At 34.0% G+C, this 19,580-nt stretch overlaps 1 protein-coding gene and 1 non-coding gene across 26 annotated transcripts in view; both read left to right on the plus strand.

Annotated features, from left to right (window-relative positions):
• Positions 1-19,580, plus strand: part of ADGRL3 (adhesion G protein-coupled receptor L3) — an 829,369-nt gene that overhangs the window by 748,470 nt on the left and 61,319 nt on the right. For 16 of the 25 annotated variants that reach the window (XM_078068714.1, XM_078068719.1, XM_078068697.1 and 13 more), the window contains 2 exons: positions 14,022-14,048; positions 16,615-16,783. In XM_078068714.1, coding sequence (XP_077924840.1) covers positions 14,022-14,048; positions 16,615-16,783 — 196 coding nt within the window. The remainder of the gene's footprint in view (positions 1-14,021; positions 14,049-16,614; positions 16,784-19,580) is intronic. The other 9 variants (XM_078068715.1, XM_078068702.1, XM_078068704.1 and 6 more) reach the window with 1 other exon arrangement.
• Positions 6,940-7,046, plus strand: LOC118525256 (U6 spliceosomal RNA). The gene has a single exon (XR_004912064.1). It is a non-coding gene; the product is annotated as a U6 spliceosomal RNA (small nuclear RNA).

Raw genomic sequence — 19,580 nt, forward strand, 5'->3', positions numbered from 1 at the left:
CTCACAAATATGAGTTCATTCACTCTTAATATATTTATTTTAATGAAGTTTCAGATTATAAACAATTGTACAAGGAATTGTAGATTCCAAATTGTAAGTAAAAGCATTTGAATCACTTTTTGGTTACTTCCAAGATTTTTTTTTCAATACATAAGCCAGTTTTTACGCAGTGATTATTTAAGTCATAGTTCTTTGAAGTATTACATGGAAGATACAAGTACTTCCAAAGGCTGAACTAAGCACTCAAGAAATCTCACTGGTATCATAATCTTTGGGCTTTTAAGAGTTTGCCTGGTTACTGAAATCAGAACCAACTGGAAATACATTTTTTTCTAATAGAGATTTCTTTAAAATGACACAAAGTATTTTAAATTGTAATTTTTATTTATGTAGTGATTATATATATGCATATAAATTTGTCTGAAACTTGACCAAAACTTACTGATTTTGAAAATATATTGTGGGAAACTGAATAAATAATATTGGGCTGAAAGACTTTTAGCCTCCAAACCTGAATCAACACAAGTTTCAAATGCTTCTTGGAAATACTTAAATTAAAATGCTGTGGGCAATATTAAGTTAAATACTATAGTGTATTTTGAGTCACATACTCTAAGTAAAAATTCAGTCATGGATTATGAAATAAAAACCAGTACTCCCTGGTTCTGCCCCTAAATCAACTGTAATTGCTATACTTGATTAAATAGCATTTTGAGATTTTATGTGTTGAGTCTATTTGAAATTATGTGCAAAATAATTAGACAAATAGTTAATTTGTTGAAGTTTTACTATGTGCTAGGCACAGTTCTAAGTCCTTTCCATGTGTCAATTTAATCTTTGCACTAAACCTTCTAAGTTTCTAAGAAGGTAATTAATTCAGCTCAAGACCTCACAGCTAGTTAGTGCCAGAACTAGGATTTCAGGAGACTGTCAGACTTGAGGGTCCATTCCCTTAACCATTACCATATAGCCTTTGTCATATCACATTGCACATCTATAAATAAATGGTGTTTAATTTTAAAGATATGATTTTCTTTTCAGTAAACATCATTTTATACTGAGTACATACTTCTGAAACTTTAAATCTAAATATTGATTGGATTACATGATCACCAAGGGCCCCATCTTTAAAAACCTATGATTTTCATATTTTAAGTTACGAACTATAAAATCATGCTAGCAAAATGCAATTGTGAGAAGTTTTGCTGGCATAGCAGTCTTGTCAGGATTAGAGAGAGAGATTTCAGGGTTACTGGAATTCAAGGTAAATTTCTGAATAAAACCACCCAAGAAGAATGTTGTTCTGGTAAAGGTGACTCAGAAAGTACAGTTAACAAGGTAAATGTAATAACATTACGTCATGGAAGCCAAGAATAGAAGGGAGTAGTCAATCATAGAATATTTCTGAGTGGTCAAGTATGATAAGATGGAAAAAGTTAACAATGGATTTGTCAATGACAGGGGCACTGTGGAGTTATGGGGAAAGAATGCCTAAATAGAGTAGCTTTTAAGAAAATGAGCAAGTATGGATTACTAGTATAGAAAAGTCTTGATATATTTTTCAGTAAATGATAACATAAGATTCTTGGAGACTCTCTGAGATCTAGGAAGAAAGTTTTGTTTTGTTTTTTTCTCAAAAGTAAGGAATACTAAAGTATGTTTCCTGATGGGAATGAGCCGATAGAGAAGGAGACATTGATGAAGCACAAGAGAGAACAATCATTACAGGAGCACAGTTCTTGAGAGGTATCGGGATGAGCAGATATGTTGGCTTTGTAAGAACAAAGGCAATTCTTTCATTATAAAAGGAGGGAAGAAATGTGTATAGACTGTTGAAGATAGTTGATAGATTTGGTTTTGGAAAGATGAGAACATTTCTGTCAGTACCCTTGTAGAGTCCTACCAGAGGTGGACTCTGAGCCAAGGATTCAGCTCAAGTAACTTATTAAGGAAGTGCTTTCAGAAGAAATCAGTAAGAAAGTAAGGGGAAGCAGTATAGGTAAGAGGAAGAAGCACACAAGGTTGTCATTTTGGGTGAAGTCTCAGACTGACCTTGATCCCAAAGGGAGCTCTGGAGTGTAAATTACACTTTAGAACTTTCCAACTTGAGGCAAAGGAGCTGGGATTGTATAACTTCACACCTGTTAGTAATTGACCACAGGCTTGCTGTGGGTGAGAATGGAATGTAAACTCCCAGGCACTCCTGGCTATGTGGGCATAATAACTCTAGTGCCCAAGGACAATCATCTGTAGGTCACAGGGGGTGAGCCTTTAGCAGCTAAGCATGCAGCAGCTGGAAGATAAATTCAGGAGCTGTACAAGAGATTGCGAGGTCTGGACAGTGCACCCATGTGTTTGCAACTGTCCGATTGCTTCTATTTTTTCAAGGAAATAGGTGACAACATTCAGCTGAGAGGTTAGGATGAGAGGAAAGTTTGAGGTTGAAGGAAGATGTGAACTATTACTTATAGAGAATGGAAAAGCATATGTGCTAGGGAAGTATTGTTGGCTTGTCAGACATTGTTAAGTGCCATTAGAAATTTGTTGTCGGGGTGCCTGGGTGGCTCAGTCGGTTAAGTATCTGACTCTTGATTTTGGCTTAGGTCATGATCTCAGGGTCCTGAGATCAAGCTCCAAGTAGGCCTTGGATCTGGGCATGGAGCCTGCTTAAGATTCTCTCTCTCCCTCTGCCTCAAACCCCTCCCACCCCACCCAACCCCCACCCCTCACTCACTCTCTCTCTGTTTCTAAAAAAGAAAAAAGAAAGGGAGAGAGAGAGGGAGAGGATGGAAGGAAGGAAGGAAGGAAGGAATGGAGGCAGGGAGGGAGGAAGGGAGGGAGGGAGGGAGGGAGGAAGGGAGGAAGGAAAAGAAAGAAAGAAATTTATTGTCACGAATTTAGCATGTCTTAAGTAATCATGGTTGTGTAGTGGTTTTTTGTTTGGTGTTTTGTTTTTGTTTTTTTTCTAGCAATGCCCACCTATTCAGGGTTGGTTTTATTTTTCTTTGTTTGTTTGTTTGTTTGTTTGTTTGTTTTTTAGAATCATTAAAAGTGAAAGGGGATGTAAGAAAGTAAGAAGTCATAGGATCTAGATTGGCCGCAGAGAAGTATGATCATGAATGGAGTGATGTATAGTAAAACTGTAGAGACAGAAAAATAGGGGCCTGGAGTGGTAGTAAACATCTGATGGCAAGAACCTCAAAAAAGCTGGGGGTTTGACAGGAGAAATCATGGTCTGGCCATGGCACTTCTACTGCCTCAGGGTTGTGAGAGAACCAATATTTGAGTTTGGGTGGAAAGTCCTGCCAACAGGGGACAATTTCTCTTAAGGCATGAAGGTAACAGAAACACCCAGAGATGAAGTTTACTATAGAGGGGAATTTGTGGATATTTGACTGTGAGTTTCAAAGGACAGGATATGGAATTTTGGGGGGAGGAAGGGAAATGGTGGGAAGTTGGATTGGATTAAGAGATATACCCAAAAGAATGTTAAAATGAATGGAAGGAATAAGCCTGTTACCATTTTTTGTTGTCCAAATTCATTACTTACTTTTTGCCATCACTTACCACCTTAAGCAATAGAGTCCCTATCCAGTGGAGATGGAAAAGTCCCCTAGATGGGTGACAACACTACTTACATTTGCCCTAGATAAATTCATATTCTCCCCAAATTCTAGAAAATACTGAGATACATAAGTCTTAAGAACCACAGCTCAGGCTACTTAAATATATCCCAATTAATAAAAGGAAACTAAAATGCTCTATGATTAAAGGTAATAAATAGGTGACCACTGATTGGCAAATTGATCACCACAGGGGTTATAGACTGCACAGATGGACTGAAAATCTTATCAGCGTACTCTGGATGCATTTCAGGTTCCCCTAATTCCAGGGGTATACCTCTCATTCAAGTAAAAACGACAGTGAGGGAAGAAGATAACATTCTTTCAGACTCCAACTTTTCTCCTTTTCCTGTTTTCCAGGAGCGCTTTCTTACAGGAGTGTTACTGTGTTTTAAAACTTTTTTTTTTTTAATAAAATAAAAATAAAATAAAACGGTTTTTTTCCTTCAGCTCATTTTAAAAAGTGGTGAAAGCATATAAGTCATAGTTACTTTAAATAAAGGATTATGTATTAAATCGTTGCATTTGTAATTAAAATGTGCCGACAGTATAGTAGAATGTTGGGTCTTGAGCTGCTCAGTCCACACATGAAAATTTCCTAATCTAATTTTCTCTTGGCTGAGTCCCAATTGTTGCTGGATTTTCCCACTACATACGAGTATGCATTTTAAATAAGATCTGTCATCAGAGTCCCTGGAACTTTTATAAATGTGCTATTTATGCACTGAGTATGCATTTTAGAATACTATGGAATGTTTTCTATTGAAGTTGGTATTTTCAGTCAGATCCTTCAGTGTGCTAATTGAAAACTCCTCTCAGTTCCAGAACTGAGATTGATAGTCTAAGGTTATAATTTAAAACTGCTTAATTATGAGATTGACAAAACAAGCCATGAGCATAGAAGGTAATTATTTATCAGCAAAAGTATTGACGTTGTTGGATAGTAATATATGACTTATACCAAGACGTAAATCAAAAATGGCTTATTTTCTTTGTAACCATCATTGTCATTCTAGTTCTGATTTTTCTGCCTTCTTTGAATTTACCACATTCTGCTCAATTAGCTGTACAAAGTTTTCTAAAATTGCCAGATCTTCCATTCAGTAACTTTCATTAGTGCAATATAATGAAATAGCACATAGGCAAACTCTTCAATAATACTCAGAGGATCACTTTTAGTAAACCATTTATGCCCAACTAGATTTTCTATTTTTTAAAATAAGTCTTAATGTTTTCCTATTTTTCCTGTTAGTTTTCCTGTATACTTTCTCCTTCCTTTACTTGCTGATACCGCAATTTGAACGTTTTTGCCATTGTATGTGTCTCCGCCCAATCTGTCATTTCTCTATTAATTTTGCCTTTGTTACAAAGAAACAGTACATTTAAACCATTAACCTTTCCTCTACAGTGTGTACTTCTGAGATCTTTGGAGGACATTTTGAATTCTTTATCTAATGGGCCAAATTTCCAACATCATTTGCTAAATATTCCATCTTTTTCCACCAGATTGGTGCTCCCACACTATCCTGTACCAAAACTGTGTTTCCGTACTCTGTCTTCTATTTCGTGGACATACACTTTGCTATTCTACCAGTACCACATTATTACCAGAACTTGCTTAATATCTGGTAGAGTGAGTCTTCCCATTTTGATTGTGTCTTTCAAAATTGCCTTAGCGACTCATAGACTTTTATTATTCTTTCACATGTTTTTTTTCAGAATTGTTTTTTAAATTCTTTTAATATATTCCTTACAATCCTGAGGTAAATCTTAATGGATCATGATGTTGATGCACCATTAGATGTTTCTATTTAATAGCTTCTTTAGGATTTTTATGTAAGTTCTTAAGTAAAATGTTCTTATAATTTGTTTTTTACTGTCTTAAACTCTCCTTACCTGCAAGTTATAGTAGTCTCAAAGTTTTCCTTCTTTTCTGTTCAGGCCTAACTTACATGAGAAAAGAATTATTTGTTACTTGAATATTAGATAGAACTTGTTTGTATAATGTTTTGGGGGGACTTGAAGCAATTTTGGATGCAGCAACAGATGGATAATTGCTCGTGTGTGTATGCATATTGTATTAGTTATTGATTTCTAACTTAATTTCATTATCCTCAGAGAATACATTCTGACTGATGTTGATTCTTAGTACTTTACTGAGGCTGCCCTTTGGCCTAAAATGTGATTGAGTTAAGATTTCTTACTTTGCCGTTTGGAGCTTTTTATATATCTACAAAATTGGATTTATTTATTATATTGCTTAATTTTTTTTCTCATTGACATAATTTTAAGATTAGATTCCTAGTAACAAATGTAATTGGAAACAATAACATCTTATTAAAAGTAGGATGTGATAGAGATCTTGGGTCATTAATTAGGCCTACTCACTGTGGAAGTAACTGGCTCTCATGCACGATCTATGTGGGGCAACGTCTTAAAATTCTTTACCAATGGACTTTCACTGTTCCATATGAATGAAAAATTCAAGAATTCAGAGTACTTTTCAATAATAGCTCTTGCCAACTGATAGCCTAGGAGCCATAGACTCTTCTTACCTTGGTTCCATATAACTCTGAGAAGATTCCAGTGAGGTTATTTTACTCATTGTGCTGGTGAGTCCACTAAAGCTTATAAGGCTTATGAAGGTTACCTGACTTGTCCATAGTTAAATAAAACTTGTCTGCTTTCTGTTGTATTTCAGTGCCTCCCATGGTTCCATTTATTGGAATCTTTAGTAAGTACAGACATGTTTTAAATACTCGGTTGTGCTTTTTTTTTTATGTTTTAGTTGTTCTTACAAGCAGTTTATAATAAGGTGTTTATTCACAGAAGGGGTATGATGAATGTTTCTATTACAAGTTGTTGAAACAAGAGGTGATGATACCATATGGTATGAGAAAGAGTATAACAGCAATTCAACCTGTCAAAACACATTTGGCAAGAATACAGAAAAGTTATTAATTTCCCGAGTTATTTTACTTAACTTAAAAGTTTGTGCATCTTCTAAGTTGAAAAAAGAAATCCTGAAAGTATGTAATATACTCTTTAAAGAATTTCATCTCCTTGCATTGCAATGACCAAATTTGGTCAGCCCAGTAGTCAGATGTTCTAAAGAATCAGTAAATTCTAAGACTCCGTGTGAGTCTAAAAAACATTGGCCCTCAGATAGTAAACCAGGAAACGTGGTTTTAATTGTAAGTATCAGTAAAGAAAAGATTTCAGCTTGTTGCTATTATTTTATGGATCTTGAGATATTACTGACTAAAGCCACAGTTTTCATTGATTACAAGATAAAAAATTATTGAAAAGAAATACAGGGCTCGCTTCAGCAGCACATATACTAAAATTGGAAAGATAAAGAGAAGATTAGCAGGGCGCCTGCACAAGGATGACACGCAAATTTGTGAAGCATTCCATATTAAAAAAAGAAAAAGAAAAGAAATAGAAATTTATTTGTATATAGATATCATTTATTTCATCTTTCCTATTTAAGGTTTAAAATTTTTAAAAAATCATAAAAAATATTCATGAAGTCCAATTTTGGAACATATATTTCTTAGTGATTTTTCATAAACATTTCACATATGATTTTATGTCTTTTACTCTTTATATTCAGATGATTATGTTTAGTGAGACTTTGCCTTTCCTTAGTGCACTTTTTGACACTGAGGATACAACATATTTATGAATTAAATTTAGCTTTCTTATGTAATTCAGAGAACTCTGGGTTTCTACCTTAATGTTCATTAGGAATCAAGATATAATTGAGAATGTAAAAATTCATAGCATTTACTAAGCCCAAAGAAATCTTTGACTGAAACATTGTATGAACTGAGGCTTTTTTAAAGGTAAAATTAAGGATCAGTTCAAAAACAGTCAGTGACTCCCTCTTCCCCTTTGGATATCTACTTAATATATGAATTTCCAAAGCACTTAAAAGGAAACCTAATGTAGCACTGTGTTTGTATTTTTTTCCCCTTTGGCCCCTTTTTTGAGGTCAGAAGGTCAGTATACAATAGTAATTGTAACAGCAAATATTTATATAGTATTTTTGTATATTACAATTTTGTATACTTGCATTTTTTTTGTGTTAATGAGTGCCAAGCACTTTTATTTGATATACACAACAGCCCTATGAAAAAAAGTTCTGTATTTATCCCCATTTCACAGAGAAGGCATGTGAGAATTAGAGAGGTTAAATAATTAGACGCAGGTTGCCGAGTCAGTAAAAGGCTCAGCTGGCCTTCAAACTCAGGCAAGCTGATTCACAAGTCCAGGCTTTCAGTCACCATGATATACAGGTTCCCCCACTTTTCAAACGTTTTCACTAAGCCACTTGGCTTTTGCGAAAGGCCTACACTGGTAACTGTTTTCATTAACTGAAAAAACCCTGAAGAGGATATTCACCTTTATGAAAAGAAAAAAAAAGGCAAAAAACGAAAATAGCGTTCAGCATTTGTTTTGCAGAGAGCTGTTATAGAAGCAGTGCACATCCTGAGCAAAAAGAGGTGCTGTCAGGCTCCCTCCTTGGGAACTATACTCAGCATCTCAGCATCAGGTCACCATAGCTTTGCATTGTGTCTGTGAGCATCTGTTTTTTATCTCAGTTTATTTTGTGCATCTGTTAGCAAGATGTGTCCTAAGGTATCAGAAAAGCCTAAGAGAGGGGTGCCTGGCTGGCTCAGTCAGAAAATAATGCAACTCTTGATCTTGGGGTTGTTGAGTTCAAGCCCCACATTGGGTGCAGAGACTACTAAAAAAAAGTAAACTTAAAAAAAAAAAAGCCCAAGAGCGATTGTTTTTGGGGTCTTGGAATGCTCAAAAATTTTTACATATTAATTAATGTAACTGCTTCATTGCTTTATGCCATTTGAGCTTATCAAAGGTTTCATAGGAATACTCTGCTCTTGGATAGTGGGGAAAACCTATACTATCTTTCATACATTAAAATTAATAAATTATCATAGGGTGATATCATTTGCTTTCAACATAGGCTTCCAAAATTTGAGATCTTATTTGCATAAAACCTACCAAGTCATCTTTATAAATCTGGTAGAGGGAGATACTAAACTGTAATAAGATTATAGCTGTCTATGTACAATATAATAGTTCATTATTCATTCTCATAACTGATATCCTTAATTCCTTTCATATATCAATTAATTTTTTGACCATATTATATTGACTTATGAAAATTTGCATAACATTGAGTTGTGAAGATAGTATAATTACAGTTTTATCAGTCATTGATTTAATATTTATTGATCCTGATTTATTATACTCAATTCTGTTTAATTTCAGACTTACCCAATTCATCAGTAGGGTGAAATCTGTGATTAAAAATTTAATATCGGTGTATGCTCTCAAATCTGCAATATTATTATAGGGACACTGAGGCATGGGAATGAAAATGTTCGTGATATATTCTGAGCTGTTTATTTTATTTATTTGGTTCATTTCATTCTTCTCCTAATAAATATTGAATGAACAAAACATAGCAATATAGCTTTAACAGTAATACTTTAATAGCAATAAAATCCATAGTTGAAATATAATCATCTTCTCTGCTGTTGATAATTTCTACATTTATGTTATATGACTTTCATATTTTTCTAAGGATTTTTTATATCTTTAATGCTTAGTGACTTAAATGTATGACCATAATGAAACATTATTCATATTTTACTCAGAAATGTTGAATTATATTCTAAATGCCTTTTCTTTAATTTTCCTATAGTGGTTAAGAGAGAAAATCGAATGTAATTCTAGGGTAGTATAGTCCCACAAATATAAAATACATTTGAAAGAAATATAAAACAGTCATGATTTTTATCCTAAGTGTTACCAATTGATTAAGCATTTTTAACACAGTGAGGTATAAATATGAAATACTTAGATCTTTCTCTGGTCACTACTCTTTGAGTTATGCTATCTTAAATATTCCTTAACCACTGGGTAGCAGATCTCTTAATGTTGTCTTAGGTGTTGCTACTTGGCCAGCCTATGCAGATGTTTTTAAGTATCTGATCAATTTAAAACGTGAATAACATCACATTTAAAACATTCTTCCCCCAGGGCCCGCTAACATTTGTTGCTGGGAAATGAGTGCAAGTAAAGGTGTTACTTTCCTTCCTCTCTCCACTGTTTCATTTATTCTGTGAACATTGTAGTCCTAAAAGGCCTTGTCTTTCCGATTCTGCTTTTAAAGATGGGCCCACTGGATTGATAGTTTGGCAAAGAAGCGTCTCAAAGATCACTTCTACCTGAAGTCTGTTAGTTTGCATTGCCATCAGCTCCTTTTAGAACATGGGGAACTGAAACCTCTCAGTCCTCAGTTGGGAACTGATTAAGGGACAGTAGGGAAAGCCTGCTTAACCTACAGATGCAGAAGTATTATTCCCTTTTCTTTCCTTCTATGAAAAATGGAGAATACATTTTACCTTCAGAAATTCACTGACATTACTTTTGTCATTCCTATGGTAACCCAAACCAAATTCAAGGGGAAATGTCTTTATTCCTTTGATATAATTAGTTTTATGCCAGGGAAAGTAAATTCAGCTGCGTACTGAACCTGGAAATATTGGGATACTAATCAGTATATCTATATACACTGTGATAGCTCTCTTTTTCACTGTTAAGCATACAGTTCAATTACCAACCATAATTAGCCAACTACCCAACAGTTCCAGAGGATCCCGGAATACATTCATATTGGTAAGATGAATGGGGTGAATGTTGATGGGATCTACAATTTTGCCTAAAACTTTCATTTTCCTGAACCTGCTGTGACTTAATGGCTAGATATTTTGGCTTGGGGATTATATATATGCCTCCATCTCTCCATCTTCCTTCACACCAAACCTTACCTATCCCACTACTTAAAAAAAAATTCCATATGTAAATATAACTGAAGGGAAAGTTTTACATTATTTAACTTACCTTCTTTATATCTTGAATTTTAGATATTTCCATCAAAAATTATGTCCCAAAGCAATTCTATTTTGAACTCTTGAAATCAGAGAAAGAATGTCCTATAACTAACTTGATTCATTCATGTTGTTTCTATCCATTCATCATCTGTCTATACTGATATACTTATTATGAATCTTTATATCACAGTATTAGTATGTATAAGTTAATGTTTTGGCTAAAAAATCTATCCTCTTGAAGATGTATTTTGAGCTAAATTTCCATGGGGCTAGATTTTAATGGCCCTTTTGTATGCTTTGAAATTGCTATAGAATATATAAATACATGCATAGTTATTATCAATCTGTGCAGAGACCCCAAAAATTCTGATCTTGATTCTAATCATTTTTAAGATAATTTTATGACATTAATATTTAAAGCTTTCAGTTTTAGATGTTAGTTGAATAAAATAATAAGAAAATGTTTGACAAAAGGAAAATGTATTTGCTAAAGAAACAAGGCTGTTTTTTAAAATTTGTTCCTTAAAAATTGTATGTACAAGGTATTTTACTTCATTGTCAGAAAGTCACCACTTAAAAGATGACCTGAAAATTCCTGTTAACATCTGCCCAGAGCATCTTAGAACTTTGTGTCCATCTTTTTATAAAATCTTAAAATAACTGCAGTGAAATCATTTTAGTCATACAACCTGGGATGAGATTTTATTTCAATAGACTTTCATTGGTAAATCAGAATGAAAATTATTCCGCTTTTGAGACTAGTTCTGTAGATATATATATTTTTTAAGTGAATCAATAGCATATAACTGCCGCCGTAACTGGTGGCATTACTATCAATTTAACTTGAATTTAGTGGAGAGACTTTATAAAACTAGATCCCGTAAGCCAGCAGAATACCTGACAAAATGATGGAAGGCATTGACATATTGTAGGTAATTTTCAGTGATCTCTAGATTTTGAATTATTATATATAAGTTATGATATTCTGGAAACAAAATTAATGACTGGTTCTTTGTCCATTAGCATGGATTTCTATATTAAATATGAACTGGTAATTCTTATAGCTAAAAGATACAAATTACATGCTTTATTAATTATTGCACATAAGCCCCTGTAAAAGAAATACTCTAAAATATAGTGGCTTAAATTGGTTATATAAACGTGGTTTAAATCTAATACCGTTGGCTCCACATCAAAAAACAGCTTCCATTTCTGGGTCTGAGGCTCTATTGTCATTTTCTCCTAATAAAGGGGGAGGCAAAAATGGTCAAGGGAAGCCCAATTCCAGTCCTTTAATTGGCAAGACCCAGAAATGTCACAATTCCCTTCTGTTCACGTCCCAGTGGACACTACTTAAATGCACGGCTCTAGCTAACTGTAAGTGTAACTGGGATTACAGTCTTTGTTACTGAGCGGAACAACTGGCACTTTTCCCATAATTGCCCACAAAAACTGCTGAACTGTACCCTTTCTTGATAGTTCACATTAATGGCAAAACATCTCACTCCAGCGAATGCACTGCAAGTTTTGTATTCTCTTTTTTGAAACATTTAGATAGCTCAGTACAATTTTGTACAGCATGTTTGCACATGTTCTTACATGCTAACCTTTGAAACTTTCTTTACTCATATCCCGCTATATACAAATTACTGTAGAAATAGTTATTCCAGTCATGAACTTGGAGTCACAGATGGCATATACTGATGCAATGGGAATGCATATAATGCAATAAATATCATATTATGTTCTATAACTTTTTGATATTGATATAAGTACAAGGTTTTCTTTCTAGGAACAGTTCACAACTGTTCAATATGATCAATTCTTAGAACTTCTTCTCTGTTTACCTTTCACACATCCATGGCATTATTTAAATATCACTTGGAGTTCCATTTTCTGGCTTTAAAACCCTCTTTGAATGTCCTAGTCCAGCGATGTCCGGTAGAACTTTCTGTGAACACAGAAATGTTCTAGAACTGCACTGTCCAATATGGCAGCTACTGAAGCTTTTGAGTGCTTGTAATGTGACTAGTGTGACTGAGGAACTGAATTTTAAACTTTATTTCATTTTAAAGAATATAAATTTAAATAAACCCACGGGCCAGTAGTCATCATATTAGACAGCACAGTTAGTCATTCCCTGCTCCATTTACAAGCCTATTTCCGCCACATTTATTTTGCTGCATAATATTGCTCCTGAAATGTCCTCAAATGAATTGAACTACTCAACATCTATTATTTGGTGGTTTATTCTTTGGGTGACAGATTCTATCTTTTCAGTGTGACTTTACTCTAGCTTTAAATAGTCTAATAATAACAATATAATATTTACTGTACATAAAACGTGTCAGGCACTGTTCTAAGCACTTTATATAGAATATATAATTTCACTGTCACAAGAAACCTACATATAATTATCACCATTTCATAGTTGTATAAACTGACACATCCACGGGTTAATTAATTTGTTGCCTTTATCTAGTTAAGTGGCTGATCTAGGATGTGAATTCCAGGCAAACTGGCTTTAAATCCCAGGCTCTCCCTCCATTCTTTACTCTTTCATCATTTTGTAGAGTGAGGTTTCCCTTCAGTAGTTCTCTCTATTCAAAAATACATCGCATTTGGGGCCTAAGAGCTTTATTTGTGCTATGTGTAGTATTGGAAACTACTGCCCCTAGCAAGAGAGAAGAGAAAAGAACAGTTTCCCTTCTTTTCTGTTCTATCACAATTCACTGAACAGACTGTTTATGAAAAGATGATCCAAAATGTTCCCTAACTTATCTCCACTAATTTGGCACTGCGATCTTATTTTATGAAAATGACACAAAATAAATTAGTTAATATAAGTGATAATGAACAGGTGCTGTATGGTTGCTTCTATTACTACATAAGATTATTCAGATTTTTTTCTTAGTACACTAACAGGAAGAATTTTAAAGTAGTCAGGATCGATTATTTTCAAAGGGCTATAGTGTTCAGATTTAACTCAGGTCAATCATCTGCAAGTTAAAATTACTTAGAAACGTACTGTCCATAATTAAGTAATCTTACCTACTAATATTACAGAATAAGGATACCTTTAGGTGACATGAAATCTGTCATTTTAAGTACGCCCCGAGGCCTTTTCCAGATTGCTCATAAGATTTCTCATTCTCTAGAGAAATGCTATCTCTAAGAAATAAATGTCTCTGTCAAGTCACAAGTAATATGAGCACATGATGAAAAAATGGAATTCTTTAGTCTCATAAGGGATATTGCAGTATTGTAAAGTTGATTTTATTCCTTGTTATGTAAGTTCTCATGGTCATTTTAGGATTTACCTTCTGGATAAAAAGGGAAGGTTATGATGCTTTTTAGGGAGGTGGGGTAACAGAGGCCTTTGGGGACCAGGAGAATATTTTTCATATGAAATCTTTGTCATAAAATGCTAATGTTGGTGTTCTTGTCTTTATGTCTATGCATTCTTTAGCTATGAGGATAACAGACCCTTCATCAAGTAAGAATGACCTGAATGGCTGATAAATTCCATTTATCAGTGTGGTCCCATGAACCAGCTGTCAGATCAGTACTGAAAAATCATTAGAGCTTCTGTCATTCACATTGAGGCAGAAGAGCAAACTGTGCAGGAAAATAAACAGGCATACAACTCGTATGCAGAATAAATATGCTGCAGGTGTATTGCCAAAAACAAATTCTGCTTCACCTCTTTTAATTGGATACCATCTGAAATCAGTGCCACAATCATAGCAACTTCATGTGGTACAGACTTGTTTCGCTTTTAATAGCTTTCTCCTTTCATTGTGATGTGTACCTCTGTGCTTCATATGTCGTCATTTCTGTTGTTTGTTTGGACATCGCTCATCTAAAATTATTTTGTGATTTAGCCTTGTATCTTCCAAACGATCTTAGGAGTACGAAGCTACCCAATTGCAATGGATATTAATGAATTTCTATTTTAAATATCCAAAAAGGGAAAAAATGTCTCCTTCAAAAATTCAATTTTATGTATGCAAAATTACCTCTTTCAATGTTGACACATGTCACTTGATTAATGACCTGTTTATGAATGTATCTTTTAAATTTCTAAAACAAAGCTACAAGTCTGTACTAATCTAATAAGAATAAACTCAAATGTTGATATTTGGGCTCTTTTCTTTTGTACATTTTAAAATTATGTGTCCCGCCACAATAAACTTAAGATTGGGGCAACCTATGGGTGACCTTACTCTAGACTTTCAGTTTGTTCTTCTGGTGAAGAGTCCTTTGTTTTCATTTTCTCCAATGACATTTCACTTACTTCTTCATGCTCTTGCTTATTTTTTTTTCTTTAGAAATTGGGCTCATTGCACTTTTTATATCATTAACTCTTGGGCCCATAATGTGTTTTCTAGCAGATACTAGCTAACTTGAGTATTTTATTCTATCATTTTATTTCTAAATTGAAATAGCAATTTTGCCTTGATTTAATGGTATTCTTTCCATTTTTCCTTTTTCCAATGCCTGTAAGAAGCTGAGAGCTTTACCTTGAGAGTTCCAATATTTTTCAATTTAATTATAGAATAAAATATTAATATCTAAGATGTTTTCTGATTCATATAAGCAAACATGCCACATACAATGGCAAGCCTCCTTTAGGGATTCTTTATTCAATAACGTTAATGTTTTAAATTGAACATGTTAAATTTAGGGGATATTTAAATATGCAATATAGTAGCTGATGGTTGTAGAAGAAAAGTAGTAAATAGTCATGATGAATTTTAATAAGACTTTAATACTAACTGACTACTTTGGGACCATATCTTTCTTAAGACATAGTGCTCTCTGAAAACTTTATGCAACCCAGCTTCAGATTTGGTAAATACATGTGTGGTTTCTTTTAACCCCTTCATTTTGCAAAGTTTCAATCCCCATAAATATTTCTTCCTTAGACAATGCAAGTGGAAGAGTATAGTCTGCTGAAAGGAAATATTTACTCTTTCAAGGAAGGTGTACTGGGAAAGGACAGGGTGGGTTCATCGGTATATAGAGATCTAGACTGGTTTGGTCCTGTTCTCCTATATACTTAGAGAGGATTTGAGAAGGATTCCATTTTCACTTATTGGATTCCCATCTATTGGAAAGATTCATTTTATGCTGATAGTAAATACATAACACACAGCCACAAGTATATGGACTTTTGTCACCTGTTGATTACTATTGCGAATGGCAGCTGGAGGAAACTAAGGGAATGGAGAGTGAGAATTGTCTTCCATTCTAGCCTACTTTGTTCATACCACTCCATCCCATTCTCAGCTTCATTTTCTCCTTCAAGTTTACAGACCCTTCAAAGTGATGAAGGTGCCCTGAGCTTTTAAGCTTCTTTTCAACAAAGCTGCCAATTGCCTGATTTTCAAAGTCTAGTCCAACTTAACCTAGAAGACAGCAATCCAAAGGCCGAAACAACGCAGATTGTGATCTAGAGTGGAACAATTTTTCCCATCCACTGTATCACACTTGTTTTACATAACTATAGAATCAGACAAATAGAACTTTTAATTCACACATATATTCCATATACTGGTTCTTTTGAATCCAAGCTCTGTTTTTGTCAGTAAACACTAAAATTTTTGTGGAAAAAGAGGAAATTTGGAAAAATGGGGTAAAAGTGTATCAGATGAAGCACTAATGGAGAGAGTCCAATCAAACAAATGTTATCATAACAATGAGGCCAGTGGAAACTAACATAGCTTTATAGACTTTTTCCCCCTTGCCATTCACCATAATTACATCTCCATATCATTTGCATATGTGCTGCAAATACATGAATAATTTAATAGTACAAATCTGCTTTTGCTTAAATGAATTTCTGTGTTCATAACATTCTCATTCATGTATATCTCCTCAAGTTTGAAAACTTGTAGTCCCCATTAAAATCTTAAAGTACTTATACCACCTGTCTTACATTTTCTGTCAATAAAACTTACCGTAACATTTTTTTCAGTGTCAGTATTGTTGATATGATATGACTGTGCTAATTAAAAACCGATCATTTGATAACCCTTAATTTTCTTTTCTCTCTACAGGTCATGGGTTATAGGTGCAATAGCTCTTCTCTGCCTATTAGGATTGACCTGGGCCTTTGGACTCATGTATATTAATGAAAGCACAGTCATCATGGCATATCTCTTCACCATATTCAATTCTCTACAGGGAATGTTTATATTCATTTTCCATTGTGTCCTACAAAAGAAGGTAAGCAAAAATTCTCTATTCAAAAATAAATGGCATATATCTCAGGAGCAAAGCAACCATAACATAAATCATTCTTGATGTTTTGGTCTCTGAGAAATAAGCATATTACTTCATTAATTTTATTTTTACAATAGTAAGACAAAAGACACATAACAGAAGCATAATAGTTGGTGAATGTGTTTAACAGCAAAATAAAAAATCAAAATATTTTCTGATTTGGATAATGTACAAAAATTATATTCTTGTAGGCTTAACCTTATAGTCTTTAATATTATTATTGGCAGACACATGGAATTTGTGTATTAGAAGTAGCTTTTCTAAGATGCTATGGAGCTGTGTGGGGGGTGGATATATATATATATATATATATGTATATATGGCATAGGAAGTATGTACTTTTTTGTTTTTCTTTAAAAACCAGTTTGTATATACTGGACAATATGAATGTTTATCATTTTATGATAACATTTATGTTTTTTAAGTGACTGATGACGTACTTAGTAAATGGTCTCTGTACTTTTCTTTAAAAGCATCTTTTATAAAATCTATGAGTTGGATGATTAGGATGCAATATTTAATTTTTCATGCTGGTCTTTTTTGTAATTTTTCACATTTACAAAGATCTAAAATATCCATTTTCAAAGTTAATTTTAGCCACTAAATACTTTCATTGCATTTTTTTAGACATCTCAAGATTGATTTTCTCATCTTATGCTTTTTAACTCTATTAAAAATGTGATCATTATAGTTCCACTCACATAGACCCCTGAGCCAAGACTGTCTGGGTCTAAATCCTAGTTTCTCTACTTGAAAGCTTATGTGACTTTGGGCAAGTTAATTAACCTGCTCATGCCCCAGTTTCCTCATGTGTAACATGGAGGTAATAAAAATAATTATGAGATATTGAGAGGTGGCTCTGAAAAGGAAATGTCAAAATGTGAAAATTTCATCTAAGAAAGAAACAACACCTAAAATTTTTCTTTGGAAAAAAAAAAAAAGAGTAAAGATATTGATGTCTGTGATTTTTTATTTGAGAGACTGATAGGACCTAAAACAAAACTTGAGGCGGGTGTCCACTTGTCAAGATGAGTCCAGTCATATTCTGTTTCAGTTGTATGTGGTGGTAGGTATCAAAAATGTGTTGGCATGATCATAAATAAGGCTAGAATAGTAATGATGACTCAGGCCTATAAGTGTAGGTTACAGAAAAGTAAAGAGGTTATAAGGGAATGGATGGATTCTAATCTACTGGATTAGAATTAATTTAGAAAAAAGGTTATATTACAATGGATGAACCTTCCCAAATATTTAGTGCCACCTAAAATTGCAGTTGCTTAACCCCAAAATATTTATTTTTTTACTTATGGCCCAATTGATGGGGGTACCTCATGGAAGGAAGGAAGGCTGAGGAAGTCTCAACCAACCTTAATATATGATTTCCACAGTCACCTTGAGTATTGACATCGAGCAGGCAGTCTGAGAAAGAGAGGATCTTGTGTAAAAGGTCTGAAAGAGGCTTACATCACTTCTACTCCCCTTGCATCAGATAGGACACTGTCAATGGTACCACCTAAACTGAAAGGAAGTCTAGAAAACATAGTCTAGCTTTTTTACCTCAGGAAGATGAGGAATTCGGTGTTGTAAACAACTAGCTGTCTACCACACCTGAGGAATGTAAAGAGTAGGACATGTGAATGATGAATAGGAATAGAGATGGAAAAAGGAAGGGTCCAAGGAGCAAAATCAGCATCAAGATGATATACTGAATTAAAGATAGGAGAAAATATCCAGAAGTAGACAGCAACCAGTATTATAAAACATTTCAGAGAAGTCAGGGAGACTAAGCATTTGGGAAAAAAAAAATTTCTAGATTTTGATAGAAGAAAGACATAACTGATTGTCACAAGAAATATATGTAAAAAGATAGGAACGAAATTGGAGGTTAAGGGAAAAGGTAGCATTTGTCTGTGTAAATAAGGGAATATTGGGCCACCATAAGCAATTTTAACATCTTCAATTATAGTGAGCCAGATTTACCTATTATCTTTATGCATTAGCTAGAAATTTGGAGTACAAAATTTAAAATTTTAATGTTACATAGAAATTTTCTTTAAAGCAGAAAATATTTTTGGGGCGCCTGGGTGGCTCAGTCGTTAAGCGTCTGCCTTCGGCTCAGGTCATGGTCCCAGGGTCCTGGGATCGAGCCCCACATCGGGCTCCCTGCTCAGCGGGAAGCCTGCTTCTCTCTCTCCCACTCCCCGATTGTGTTCCCTCTCTCGCTGTGTCTCTATCAAATAAATAAATAAAATCTTTAAATAAAAAAAAAAAATATTTGTTTAGGTTTAAATCACTTCATTAAAAAACACTTTCTTTTCTAAAAAGAAAATATACTTGTTGAGTACGTTAGGAAAAACAAAAGTGGGATGTAGGTTATGATCAATGTTTAGGTTCTTGGAGATACTTCGTTAATTCAGGACTAATATTAAACTGTAATTGATAGTGCTTACTTTTGGATAGAGATTATTTTAAGCTTTCTCAAATTCTAATTAAAGCATTTGTCCCTATTTTTCCAGATACAGAGAAAGGGATAATTTAATAGATTACTTTAATAATAATGTTAACACATTAATGGTAGAAATGTGGCCTCCTTGAAGGAGTTTTCTGACCATAGAGCACCTATAAGATATGGATTTTTTCACAAAAGGCATATTGCTTAATCTTTTCAGTATTTCAGTTTATTTTCATTGCTTAACCTTTTCAGTGTTCTTATCTGTAAAATGTAGGTAATAATTATTTC

Source organism: Halichoerus grypus, chromosome 3 (assembly GCF_964656455.1).
Source record: "Halichoerus grypus chromosome 3, mHalGry1.hap1.1, whole genome shotgun sequence".
NCBI lineage: Eukaryota > Metazoa > Chordata > Mammalia > Carnivora > Phocidae > Halichoerus > Halichoerus grypus.